Below are 12,413 nucleotides of genomic sequence, written 5' to 3'. Positions count from 1 at the left end.
GCACTGGGGAGGGGTCTTTAGGGCCTGGATTTATGATCACGTGGAGATAAGTCCCTTGGCATCACAGGTACAATGGTATCTTTTGGTTCTATTTGAGTTCTCAGAGAAGAAAAGATTGAGACCTGGGAGTGTTCAGAATCACAAATTTCTAATATCTCATTTACGGAAATCAAATCTGTTGACGTAACTCCCATAACTGGTTCTTTCTCACAACCCCTTTCTGACACCCTGGTAGCGGGAGGGGAAACTGGACGCAGAGTTACCGTAGGAAGAACTGTTGAAAAGCTCGATGTTGAAGAAGGCGTAGTCTCCGCTGGTCATCCCGTGCCGGTGCGCGGCCAGCATGATGCCGCGGATGGTGTCGCCGCTCGCACACATGATCACCACTGCGGAGGGAAGAACAAACGCGTGAGAGGCGCTCCGCAGAGCACAGCGAGGACACTGAAACCACTGGGGGGCGTCTCGCAAAGAACGGGCTACTTACCTAGTCCTAAAGTTACCTCCTCACAAATTCCGTATTAATTACAAAGGGAACGAATGACAACTTTACAGTGAAGAAACCTAGCAGATGCCACCGCAACCATGCAAGGGATGGAAGCCAATGTCACCAACCATGGGAACAGACTCTAAAGCCCCCTGATGTAACACACCCAGGACCAAAACCATGAAAATGGGCAACCTGGATCTAAGCAGGAGGAAATGCCACAAGCCTCGCTTGGGGGACAGTCTGTAGAAGAGTTGGCCTATGCTCTTTAAAATGGCAAATTTCATGAAAAACAAAGGATGAAGAATGTTCTAGACTAATGAAGACTGTTCTAGACATGTAAAGGAACAGAAAACTAAATGCAAGGTGTGATCCTGCATTGGATCCTGGACCTTAAAAAAATAATAATAAAAGTTTTGCTATAAAAAGGCATTATTGTGACAACTGGAGAAATTTGAATAAGTTCTGAAAATTAGATAATAGTATGCATTTGTGTTAAAGTTCTTACATTTTCATAATTCTACTGTGGATATGTAAGTGAATGTCCTTGTTCTTAGGAAACAGTCAAATATTTAGAGGTAAAGGAGCACAATGGCTGTACTTACTCTCAAGTAATTCATAAAAACATAGTAATATTTGTGTCTGATGTATATGTGTACGTATTTGGATGGGGGAAAGGATGAGGAAAGAAGTGGAGGGGCAAGGGAGGGAGAGATTTGGGACGATAAAGTGTACGTGGCAAAATATTAACAATTGGTAAAAATCTGGGTGAAGTCTATAACAGATTTTTTTAATACTTTCTTACATCTTTTCCAAAAATGTAAAATTGTTTCCAAAAATTATTTCAAATGAATCACCATATTTGCCCAATATAAGATAGCGAGGAATGCCAACTGTTTTTTATACTTATTAGCATGGTAAATACATTTTCCTGAAAAACACAAACTGAATGGTTTTAGGGAGAACCTTCATTTGGCAAATGAAAGGATGCAGTGAGTGGTACAGGCTTTCGGCTGCTCGAATTTTGGAACATTTTTCTCAAGTTGTGTCATCATATATAGGAAATAGTTAACAAGATTTCAGGTCTCTCCCAATATTGTCTCAGTTTATTCCCACACTGTCAGATTCGAGAGGCTTTAAGCCTCTCCGGAATAGTGTTGCCTGCCTCATTAAGAGCTACAACAGGCTAGCGTGAAGTGGAGACCTGGCCATTACCCAGTTAATTTGATCACTGTTGCTGACCCTTGGTCCTCATGATGGGCACCACTGTGTTTTGCTGCATACACAGAGGAGAGGAGAGAACTGGAGAGCTGGGTGCCGTAGCAGCGTTATCACCACGCATGCCAGCACACAAAGATGTGTATGTTCTTTGTAAAAGCATGGGTGCTGAAAGACGTAAAACAAACTTCAGGCTGTGCCAAAGCTGCCTTGGCAACCTGCACAGAGGGTTAGACGCTTGTTGATATTTCGTTGACTGCAACGTTCATTCAGAGTGTTAGATCATGACTCTGACATTTCTTACTGCAAGGGGGCTCAGTGTACAGGCTAACAGCTCTGGAGAACGAGTTTTTTAAACAATACAAAACTCCTAAACAGCTATAACTGGGGAAGTAGGTGTTGTTTGTACCTGGAAATATTAATAGTTATATATTTAAGAGACATAATCAAATTCCAAGATGCCTCAGTAAGAAAGCTTTCGAAGAAATTCCTCATGACTCATTATGACTTAGACCTTTGTTTTAGCTCTGATTCAATTCTAGCCCCTTAAGTGAAGAAAAAGATCCAAGGTGTCCCACAAAACAGCCAATAAGGGGCTAAGGCTGCACAAGTTTAAAAAGTGTGGATTGCAAGAGTGGGCATCTCCAAGAGAGTCCAGTAGGCTCGGGCAAACTGTCCACTAGACAACCCTGCTCATTTTTGATCAATTAGTCATAGTCTGAAGTCTGCCTCTAAACCCCAAGGCGCGAATCTGATTCTGTCAGTACGTAAAGAATAGAGTCAATACTTGAAGACAAAGTCCCAATAACCTAACTCAGATATCTTTAGATAATCTGAAATGCAGATTACTTAACTTCAAGGAGGACCACAATGGTCATGAACGTATCTGTGTCAACACTTACCTAGGTGTGCTAACTGGGGAGCAAAATTATAAGTAGTGGGATGTTAGTGAGGATGAAATCAGAACCAGGGAGGTCAGTTGGAGGATTTAGGCATCCAAAGGCATCAGCGCTTGATAACTCTAAGTGTCCATCTAAGAGATATATGCCTGGCCTAGGGCCAAACAGTCTGGGTCCTCAGGCCAGAGCATAAGCTTCCCTAAGTCCTGGCTGGGCTCTGCCCAATACTGGCTTCTCTATCACTTATTTTTCTATTTTTACAGTCCTGGCCCATTTCCTTCTCTCTATCCCTATCACCATCAAGACCAACCCCTTCTGATGGAAACAGAAGGGGGTTTAAATGTTAGTACCTACTTGGACTGAGCAAGAGTGACCCAAGTGGCATTGTGTCTAACTGATCAAACTTCGAGTATTTTAGATCTCATCCATTGTGTTGACCATGTGGTTTAACTCTCAAAAAGAACCTCTAACTTCCAACTTCATGGGCAGGGTATTATTTTTCTTGCATAAAACAAACCCACAATGCACATTATCATCCAGTTTAAGTTGGAGCAAGTACTTAAAGATTCTGGCAAATCAGTCATTGGGCAGAATCCTTGTAGATTTGCAGGATATTCCCTAATCTCTTATGGTTGTTTCATTCAAGCCTACTTCAACAGCAAGTACGTTTAGCAACTTGCCTTTATACAATCTATCAGAACGTTAAAATATTTTCACTAAAATAGCTTTCTCTTCCTACTCATGTCTCATCAGTTTACATAATTATTTAAATTACTTACTTAAAATAATAAGCATAACTGGCATAAACAGATTTGGGGACAGCTCTTGGAAAGTACATGGACAAGTGTGAGAAGTGTGCCGGCATACTCAGAAGTGTATTAGCTGCCAGTACTCACCAACAGTCAATAAGATTTACAGAGAAAAAGAGACCCTCGGCTAATCTTGAAAGCTGCGTAAGTGGAGGTCAGTTAAGACAGTTTCTGTTGTATTTAAGTATACCTAAAAATGTAAATACTAATTTTTTGGTCAAATTGTTAAAATTTTTAAATGGGGGAGTGATGGTGTGATTTTAAGTTTCTGGATAGACTTTTCATCATTCTGCTCTATTTTCTCCAACTTGCCAAAGACCTTGCAATGTCCTATGTTATCTTCCTCTACCTGATTTCTACAGTGTCTTCTGTAAGAAGTTTCTCACTACTGCAGCACATTCTTGCATCACTGTAAGAATGCAGAAAGAAGTGCAAAGCGTTGGCTACAGAAGTCAATTCAGAAAACCAAAAACATTCCAGGTAGCATACCTGAGTTGTGGGGCATGCATACCTTTCCCCAGTTTCAGGTTTCCACTGAGAGTGAACTCTAACAGGGTGACACTCCTCATCTCTGAAAGTGCCTTCATTTGCCCCTCTTCCCCCACTCCTGGAGGAAAAGAAGTGACTTGTCTGATCAGTGAGCCTGGAATTAAAACTTTGGCACACTGGACTCAGCCCTTCCTTCCTCTTTGATATGTGTCCACTTGCACACATGATGGGTGACTTTTGTCAAGTGGTAAGGGGCCTGTTCCAGAGGGTCTCTGCAGCTGAACAGCACTATCTGTGATTTAGTGAAGGACCCTATCTAATTCTGAGAGAAAGTAATAACAAGCAGCCATTTTGGCAGCAGATCTAAATCCATGTTCTCCAAAAAGTTTTGTCAATAATAAAAAAGATATTTTTATATTCTCCATCGGACTCGTGCATCCATCTTCCATTTAACTAAACTTAGAAGGGGGACAGGATGCTACTGCATGGGAGCAAAGCAAGATGGGCCATGTGCTGCAAATTTAAAATATGATAACAGAAATGAAAAACCAAAACTCAATAGTCACTTTGGGAGTAATCAAAGAAATAGCTAAGCAAGAGAAATTTGTTTTTAAAGACATATGGTAAATAGGTGAAAAGGAAAAAAAAAGTAGGGTATCAGTCCAGGTGATCTAACATCCAAATAAAACAAATTCTAGGAAGAGAAAATGAAGGGGATAAAATTATCAAAGAAATAATTTAAGAAATTTTCCCAGAAGTAAGAAACATGAATTTCTGGATTGAAGAGGCCTACCCTTCAATACCCTCAAATGCATAAGGCAAAATACTGGCATGAAAGTAGATCATAATGAAATGTTAAAACATTCGGGAGCAGCAAAAATGCTCTAAAAATTTCCAGGAAAAAGAAAATACAACAAACAATAGGTAAAGAAGCTAAATCAATCTAAGCTTCCTCATAGCAGCATCGGAATTTAAAAGACAATCCTTCAAATTGTGAGGGAAAATAATTTCCAACCTATAATTCTGTAATTACGTTTAACCGTAGGGTGAAGAAATTTTCAGTGATGATAGGGCTCGAACTTTACCCCTCATCCATCCTTTCTCAGAAAGCTCCTGGAGGAAATGCTCCACCAAAACAAGAATATAAAACGTGACAGAAGAACACACAGGGATCCAGCCAGAGAGAGCGGTGATGGGAGTTGGAAGAGGATGTTAAAAGAACCCAGAGTGACAACTGTGCAGCATGTTTAGAAAATAACTAAACAAGACAAACAAATGAGAAACAAAAAATCATAGACACAGACAATAGTTTAGTGGTTACCAGAGGGTAAGGGGGGAGGGGGTGGTAGATGAGGGTAAGGGGGATCAAATATATGGTGATGGAAGGAGAACTGACTCTGGGTGGTGAACACAAAATGTGATCTATAGATGATGTAATACAGAATTGTACACCTGATATCTATGTAACTTTACTAACAATTGTCACCCCAATAAACTTTAATTTGAAAAAAAAAATAACTAAACTGGAGCAGCTCAGGAGACTTAAAATAGAGAATTGGTAGTTATAAGTCCATAGGAAACTAAGGAAACAAACAAAAATAGACTTTTTTTTAAAACCCCAAGGAAAACAAATAGGGCAAGAAAGGAAATGTCATTTTAGTAGCCTATATGGCTCAGCTACAATAGCATTTAAAAGGGTAATAATAATGTAGATACTGAATACTACTGATCTAACCAATAATTTTAGCACAACAATATTGGAAGGATGACTGCAAGGAAGGCTTGAGTGTGTGATTAACAGATAGTAGGAGGTAACTAAATCCTAATCTTCCACTGGGATGGTAAGGGACAAAACCTGAAACTGAGAAAAGTCAAAAGTAACATTTTATTTAGAGGTACAAAGTCAAACACAGAAACAGCTACTAGAGTTGAAAATAGTTGCCTCTGGGAAGTGAGAAATGGGGTGTAGGAGACAGGAAACTCTTGTTCCTAATAAGATTTGTGTAATTTTCTAATTTTTTTAACCCTCTCATTACACAGCAATTGGTTTCATTTGCAAAATAGAGATTGTACCTTTATTTTTGTTGTTCACAAATCTCCACCTACTCCAAAGGCTCACAGAATGTCCACACAGCAGCCTTACAATGCTTCTTTTTCCCCTGTTGTGTGTTAGTTATTTTATACTTGGCATGGGTTCTTTGCTTAAAAATTCTGCTGATCAACCACTTGGTCATTTACCCCAGCCTAATTCTAAAAATAAATGACTCTGGTACTGATTAAATACTGTTATCTCTACAGTAGTTATTGGAGTCCCAGATTAATAACATATTAACAACTAATGGGATAAAACTACAGTTCTTCATACAAAAATGTTTGTGTGTATAATACTTCTGGTTCTGTATCTTATCAGATATATAGACAAAACAACTACTGGCTTTTACTGCTTGAAAAAATATTTATTTTTAAACATGTCTTCTTAAAAATAAATTTATCATTGAGTGTAGAATGTTAAGGGCAGTAGTTGACTGTATAATTGAATCAGCTTTAAATAAAGATCTTTTTTTAATAATATATATACTCATGTATGTGTATGTCAGTGGTATTATATGTTGGCTAAAGACATGAGAAAAAAATTTTAATTATTCACTTCAATGGTAAATCTCTAAAATGAAAGAATAATTAATATCCCTTAGTTTTTCTTTTTACAGTACAGCACATAGTCCAATGAAATTTTAGTCATACTGCTATTTAAGACAATGGCATTGTCAGTTTTTACCCTTTAAGAGATTCAAACCTTTGTGATCTGATTTTTAAAGATGAACTTAAGTCCCAAAAAAGTGCTAAAAATGTTATCTCCATAAGAGGGGGGGAACTCTCTAGTTCTACGATGTTTAATATGGGATTTTCAAAGACAAAAACAAGACCAGTTACATTTTTACACTTGAGTGAGCACAAATCGGGACCAAGGAACATCAATTTAGAGGCCTGATTCTCATGGGCCCTCCCTGTTTCACAGAGGAGAAAATTCTGCCTCAGAAAAGGTAAGTGACTTGCCTAGAGCACCTCCTTAGTGGAGACGCCAAATCCAGAATATCTGCTTCTCACTCCAGGGTTCTTTGCCCAGGGCATAGCCTCACCTTCTAGTAAAGGTGATTATCATCCTATGTATAAAATAATAACAACTCTAATAAAACCTCATGTTTACTGAGCACTTAGTATGAGCCTGGCACTGTTTCAGCTCCTTTAATCCTCCCAGCATCCCCAAGATGGGGGGCCCTCACTAACCCCCACTTTACCTGAGGAGCCTGAGGTACAGAGGTTTGGAAGCCACCCAAGCTCCCCCATCAATGAAAGGCTGAGCCAGGACAGGCTCTCCGGAAGTCAAACTCCACTGAACCCCTAGTTAACTCTTTAACTGCTTGTGGTAAAGTAATTGTGATTCGCAAAAGGTAAAAGATCCCCAGACAGAGCTTTGTTATCAAGCAACTTTCCCTCCTGAGAGTAGGGAATTTCGGGGATGGAGAGTCTAATAGGGGAGAAACTATTTTGTATTTCTGAACAGCTGCCAAGTCACTGCTGAAAATATATTTTACAGTAAGAATGGTAACCTTATCACCTGTAAAATATACGATTCAGCCGAGCAAACGTTCACCACGGAATTCAAACTTGGAAGAGAAAAAAAAAAAAAAAACAGGAAAATAGACATCTACGAGGCTTTTGGAATTAAAAAATAATCAGCAGTAGCAGACGGTAGCCCAAGCACTCTGAAGCCCCCAGGTCCTCCAGGGCACTGACGCCCTCCCTGACCCCTGGCTTCAACTACCCTTGTGAGGCTGAGGGGCCCAGTGGCCGCGATCTGCCTGCATCTGGGCTGACATCCCCTCCGCCATGAATCCCAGGCCACGTGCGCAGGGGTCACTGCCGGTGTTAAGACCTTCAGGGCAATGGCAGCACAGACGCGTTGGCAAAACTTGGATCTCACGGATAGGGGGACCCACCTCCAACCCTAGCGCGCCCTGGAACGTCTCCAACTCCTAGCTCCCGGCCCTCGAAAGCTGAGAGCTGAAGACTCAGGAATCGGGGACCAGTGCAGCCTGCGGTCTACAGGGGTCTGCAGTAAGCTGCGGACTGGGAGTGTGGAGAGAAGTAGAAGTGGGTTTCTCCACCGGGCGTGACGAGTTCGCAGCCGTTGAATACAAGTGCCCTTTTTCATAATCCGCAAAGCCCGCGCCCCGCCTGCTTAGGGATTCGGCGCAGACAGCTTGGAGTTCGAACGCTCAAAACTTGGCTATGCACCCCCACTGTCAACACCTCCCTCCTCCTCGCTCTAAAGAGTGCGCTCGCTGTGAGTCGGAGATGGCCACGTTGGGAAGGTGGCCGCAGCCCCATTCTCTGAGGCTCCTCGGCCCACTCTCACCTGTTCCTGAGACCTCCAGCCTCCGGTTGCTCTGTCTCGGGTGCCGGGCGGTACCAAGTCGTGGACTAGCCTGGCGCCTGGCTCAGCCCCTCTCCCCTTGGGTCTCCCGGCGTTGGGTCGTGGGGAGCTTTACTGGGATTGCACCACTAAGAATCCAGGCGCGTGCGCGCCTAGCGGGAACAGAGGCGGGATTCCCCCAGCGCTGTGCACCCCAAACCTGACACCAGGAGGGAGGGAAATGCGTTATGCTGGGATCTCAGCCAGCCTTTCCGCTGTACTCTACTGTAAAATGAGCCACATTGGGGGCTTTCGCGATTGCGTATCCACGACCACCCGCTCCCTGTAGCCATAGCCACCATCCTCAATCTTGAGCTCTTCGTCCAGTTTGGTGCTTATTCAAACCCCCACAGACCCGCGAAGAAAACTGTAGGGGCGGGGGCGGGAAACACATGGAAAGGAGGTTCAGCGCTCACTTCTCCAGCGCGCGCGCCCGCAAAGCCTCGCTGCGGGTGCTTTAGAGACCGCGATGCCCAACGCGCCGGGGGAAGTGAGTGTCGCCTGAGTCCAGACACAGAGAGGCATTTTTGGTGGAAACCACATAAGCTCGTTTATAAGGGTCTGGAGGGGCCGTGGAAGGAATGAGAAGGGCGATAAATGAGTTTTTAAAAGAAAGCTGGGGTCTGTGGAAGGAGCAGCGGGGAAACCCGGAGACCTGAGCTAGCCATGTGGCGGTGTGCGGGCTTTAGAGCGTCTTCAGACGCTTCAGCCCAGAAAGGGGTGCAGGTCCGAAAAGAACTGGGTGACAAGTTCTTTTGGCCTCTGCACGTCTCAAACCCTGGTTGGAGCAAGGCACCGGGAGTACGCCCCTAATCACCAGCCAGGCGCTGGCGAAGGGGAAGGGAGGAAGGAAAAACCTAGGCAGTTTGACAGCACCTGTCGGACCTGGGCACGCGGGAGCTGCGAGCTCAGACGCCCCTCCCCCAGGCTGCACCACCTTCCCCGGACCCTCTACGTACACCCCGCGACCGCGATGGGTGCTGATTAAAGGTTGTAGCTGCCAGACAGCTCGTTCCCGAAAGTGCGCCCTCCCCTAGTCCTTAGTGCCGCAGGGGATAGTGGGGTCCACAGAGGAGCGGATGGGTGTGTAGGGAAAGCCGGGGGGGTGGGAGTGGTTGGGCTACCGCGGGGGCCTGGGGCACGCGCTTGCTCACCTCGCTCACTGGTCTGGATGTAGCGCACGATGTCGTCCGTGTCTAAGTCTTTGGTCTCATCGAAGCTGTAGGCGGACGTGTGCAAGCCCTCCTCCTGGAAGACCTCGTGGACGCCCTCGAGGGTGAAGTAGCAGTTCCGCTCCAGCTTATCGTCGCTGTAAAGCAGCGTGGCGCGGCTCCACTGGTGGTGGCGGAACAAGGCGAGCATCATCTCGCCCATCTTGGCGTACGCGGGGGATACGCGCGTGAGGTGCGAGTACTCCGTGTCCTTGTGCTGGAAGCCGGCGGCCAGTGCCCCGGCGGATAGCATGGGCAGGTCCCAGTGCGACGCAAGCCGGGCCACCGGCGCCGCGGCGTACTCGCACACCGGCCCCAGTATGAGGTCCGGCTTGGCGCCCCGCGCCGCTGCCACGCGGTCCACCAGGCTGAAGAGTGCACGGTTACCGCAGTCTGAATCTTCATAGGCCACCTGGAAGCGAGTGCCGGGTAGCAGAAGACGCTGCCCGGTCCGGTTGCCCTCAATGCTGCGCAGCGCGTATTCGATGGCCGGCCGCACCCGGGCCAGGGAGAACAGGTACGAGTCGTCCTGGGGCAATAGCACCAGCACCTCGATCTTCTGTGGCGGCAGCGCCTCTCTCTCCCGGCGCTCGCCGCCCAGGCCCTCGCCTCCGCTGCCACCTCCACCCGTGCTGCCGGCTACCGACACCCAGCTGAGCAGGACGAACACGGAGAAAGTGAGCAAGGACAGCATCGTGCCGCAGGAAAGCGCCGGCCCTCGCTGCCGACTCGCCCTCTGCCCCCCACCCATCCTTCCTCTTTCCTCCCCACTCTTCTCTCCGAGGTCCCTGCGCCCCCTTGGGCGCTCTAAGAAAACAGAATACCCCTTCACTGACTCGCCAAAAGATAGAGAGGAAGAGTCCTTCTTTGCAATGTCACTCGTTTAAAAAAAAAAGAGAGAGAAAGAAAAATAAGAAAAAGTTCACCGGGTGTAAACCTGTACGCCTGTAATATATTTATACATATATATACTTATTATAAATATATATATATTCGCCCTCCCTTTATATATACTATTTTGCTTAGAGTGGCTTCTATTTGGGCGTTGCTAAGGTTGCTTTTGAAAGCATATTTGTAAAAGAAAAAAAAAGTTAGACTTGTCCAAGTGCTTGTAATTGACGGTGCATCTCCTTCGCGTTTGATCTCATTGATTCGCGCCGGTTCCTGGATCCATAACCAGCGTTTAAATAGCGTGGCAGCGGCGGAGCGTGTTACCACACAAGGCGCGCCGAGGCCGGCCTTGTATTTCCAGCGGGTGGGGAAGGTGGGGGTGGGGAGTAGTGGGGGGTTGGGCTGGGGGAGCCTCTCATTAACATTCTTACATCAGGGCTCCTCCCCGCACCCCTTCCCTTCCCACCACTCCCCTTTCCCTAACCCCCACTCCCCTCCAGCTCTCAACCTCTTCCTTAAAGCCGCAGTCGCCCACGTCCGCACCCGCAGGAGCCCCCACCGCACCGCACCTCCTCCAGGGTCCCCGCCTCTCCCTGGCCCCGCACGAGGCAGCGCTCTCTCCAGCCTTGGGCTCTAAAAAAAGAAATGCTTTTGAAAGTAAAGCAATGCGCGCAGGCACAAACACAACGTGCAAAAATAAACAACAGGATTAGAGGAAGGAGTGGTCCTAGAAACTGGTCGTTTCGGTGCAAAAATCCGTAGGTCCTACTCGCTCTCACCTCTTTCTCACTCCGGCCACATTCCCTCATGACGCGCCAACTCCGGGTGAGCACCCGACCTTCCCTGTCCCCTGGCGCTAGGTAAGGGAACTGGGGCTAAGGACCCAGTGCAGGCGGCTTGATCGCGGACCTGGAACGCCCTGCTAGCCCAGGCGTTAGTCGCACCCCTCCTTCCGCATCCCAGCACGGGCCCCCCTCCCTCTGGGCAGCGCAGGTTCGCGCAGGAGTCGCAGCGTCGCTGGGATCCCAGGGATCCCGCGCACACACCCTCGGCCGCCGCACTGCGAGCAGGAAAGCGAAACTTGTTGCTCCCAAAGACAAGCGAATGGTCCGGCTTCTGGAGGTGGCAAAAAGCTTGAGAAGCATCTCCAAGGCGTCCTCGGGGGTTGTTTGCTAAGCCAGGTAACTAAATAAAGAGACCTTCTCCCCATTTCGTTACCCCAAGGGTCCCCTGGGTGCAGGCGCGCTCTCCGCTCCAACCCGAGCGCTTGGAAATCCAACCGCTTCTCCTCGGGGGAGCGCGAGACGCTGTGGTCTGAGTCCTGCAATGCCAAAAAGGGTCCTGCCTGGGAGACCCAGTCCCGTCACTGGTCACAGCCACAAGAGCAGTGGAGACAAGGATGGAAAAGGCCGCAGGGAAGTTCGTGGCCAGAGGAGCCTCGCGGGATTCCGCGGCGCTGCAAAGCCGGTCCGAATGGAACTTGACCTTCTGAACGTTGTAGCACTTCGAGGTCATTTGCGATGTGAACGTGCTACATCGGACGGGAGAATTCTGACACTTAAGTCCCGCAAATTAAAATAAATTGGAAATGTTTTAAAACGGTCTTCCATTTGACTGGGCGTCGTGTCCACACATTTCTATTAGTCTTAGACTAACGCCCTCTTTCGGCAGAAACTTGCAGCCAACTGGTATGCAGAGTGCCGCGGCTCCAGGCTCTGCGTGTTTTGTTTTGGTTTGGTTTGGTTTGTTTTCTTTTGTTTTGTTTTGTTTTGTTTTAATGCCGAGGCCCGAAAGAGCAATCGCTCTCGTTTGTGACCGTGAAAATGCAAATTGGGGTTTCCGGAGATGTGGCAGCTTCAGGCATCAGCGCTCGCCGCCTTAATAGCACCCTCCTTACCGCTGTTTCTTGGCACCAATAGTGTATGGGTAACATTTCAT

At 46.7% G+C, this 12,413-nt stretch overlaps 2 protein-coding genes across 3 annotated transcripts in view; one reads left to right on the top strand and one right to left on the bottom strand.

Annotated features, from left to right (window-relative positions):
* The window catches only part of NPR3 (natriuretic peptide receptor 3), a 73,615-nt gene extending 62,839 nt beyond the window's left edge, over positions 1-10,776 (bottom strand). Inside the window, exons 1-2 of one of the 2 annotated variants that reach the window (XM_019737286.3) lie at positions 9,528-10,776; positions 264-386 (exon numbers count right to left, since the gene is read on the bottom strand). In XM_019737286.3, coding sequence (XP_019592845.1) covers positions 264-386; positions 9,528-10,335 — 931 coding nt within the window. In that variant the 5' untranslated portion in view covers positions 10,336-10,776. The remainder of the gene's footprint in view (positions 1-263; positions 387-9,527) is intronic. The other variant, XM_019737285.3, reaches the window with a different exon arrangement.
* Positions 10,777-11,037: 261 nt separating this feature from the next.
* Positions 11,038-12,089, top strand: LOC148758462 (uncharacterized). Its single transcript, XM_088796473.1, has 2 exons — positions 11,038-11,300; positions 11,700-12,089. The coding sequence occupies exons 1-2, from the start codon at positions 11,283-11,285 to the stop codon at positions 12,054-12,056; spliced, it is 375 nt and encodes a 124-aa protein (XP_088652599.1). The 5' UTR covers positions 11,038-11,282; the 3' UTR covers positions 12,057-12,089.
* The last annotated feature ends 324 nt before the right edge of the window (positions 12,090-12,413 follow it).

Source organism: Rhinolophus sinicus, chromosome 3 (assembly GCF_057876585.1).
Source record: "Rhinolophus sinicus isolate RSI-liver-muscle chromosome 3, RSI-T2T, whole genome shotgun sequence".
Lineage (NCBI taxonomy): Eukaryota > Metazoa > Chordata > Mammalia > Chiroptera > Rhinolophidae > Rhinolophus > Rhinolophus sinicus.
The sequence above is the reverse complement of the archived record's forward strand: the minus strand, read 5'-3'. Positions and strand labels throughout refer to the sequence as shown.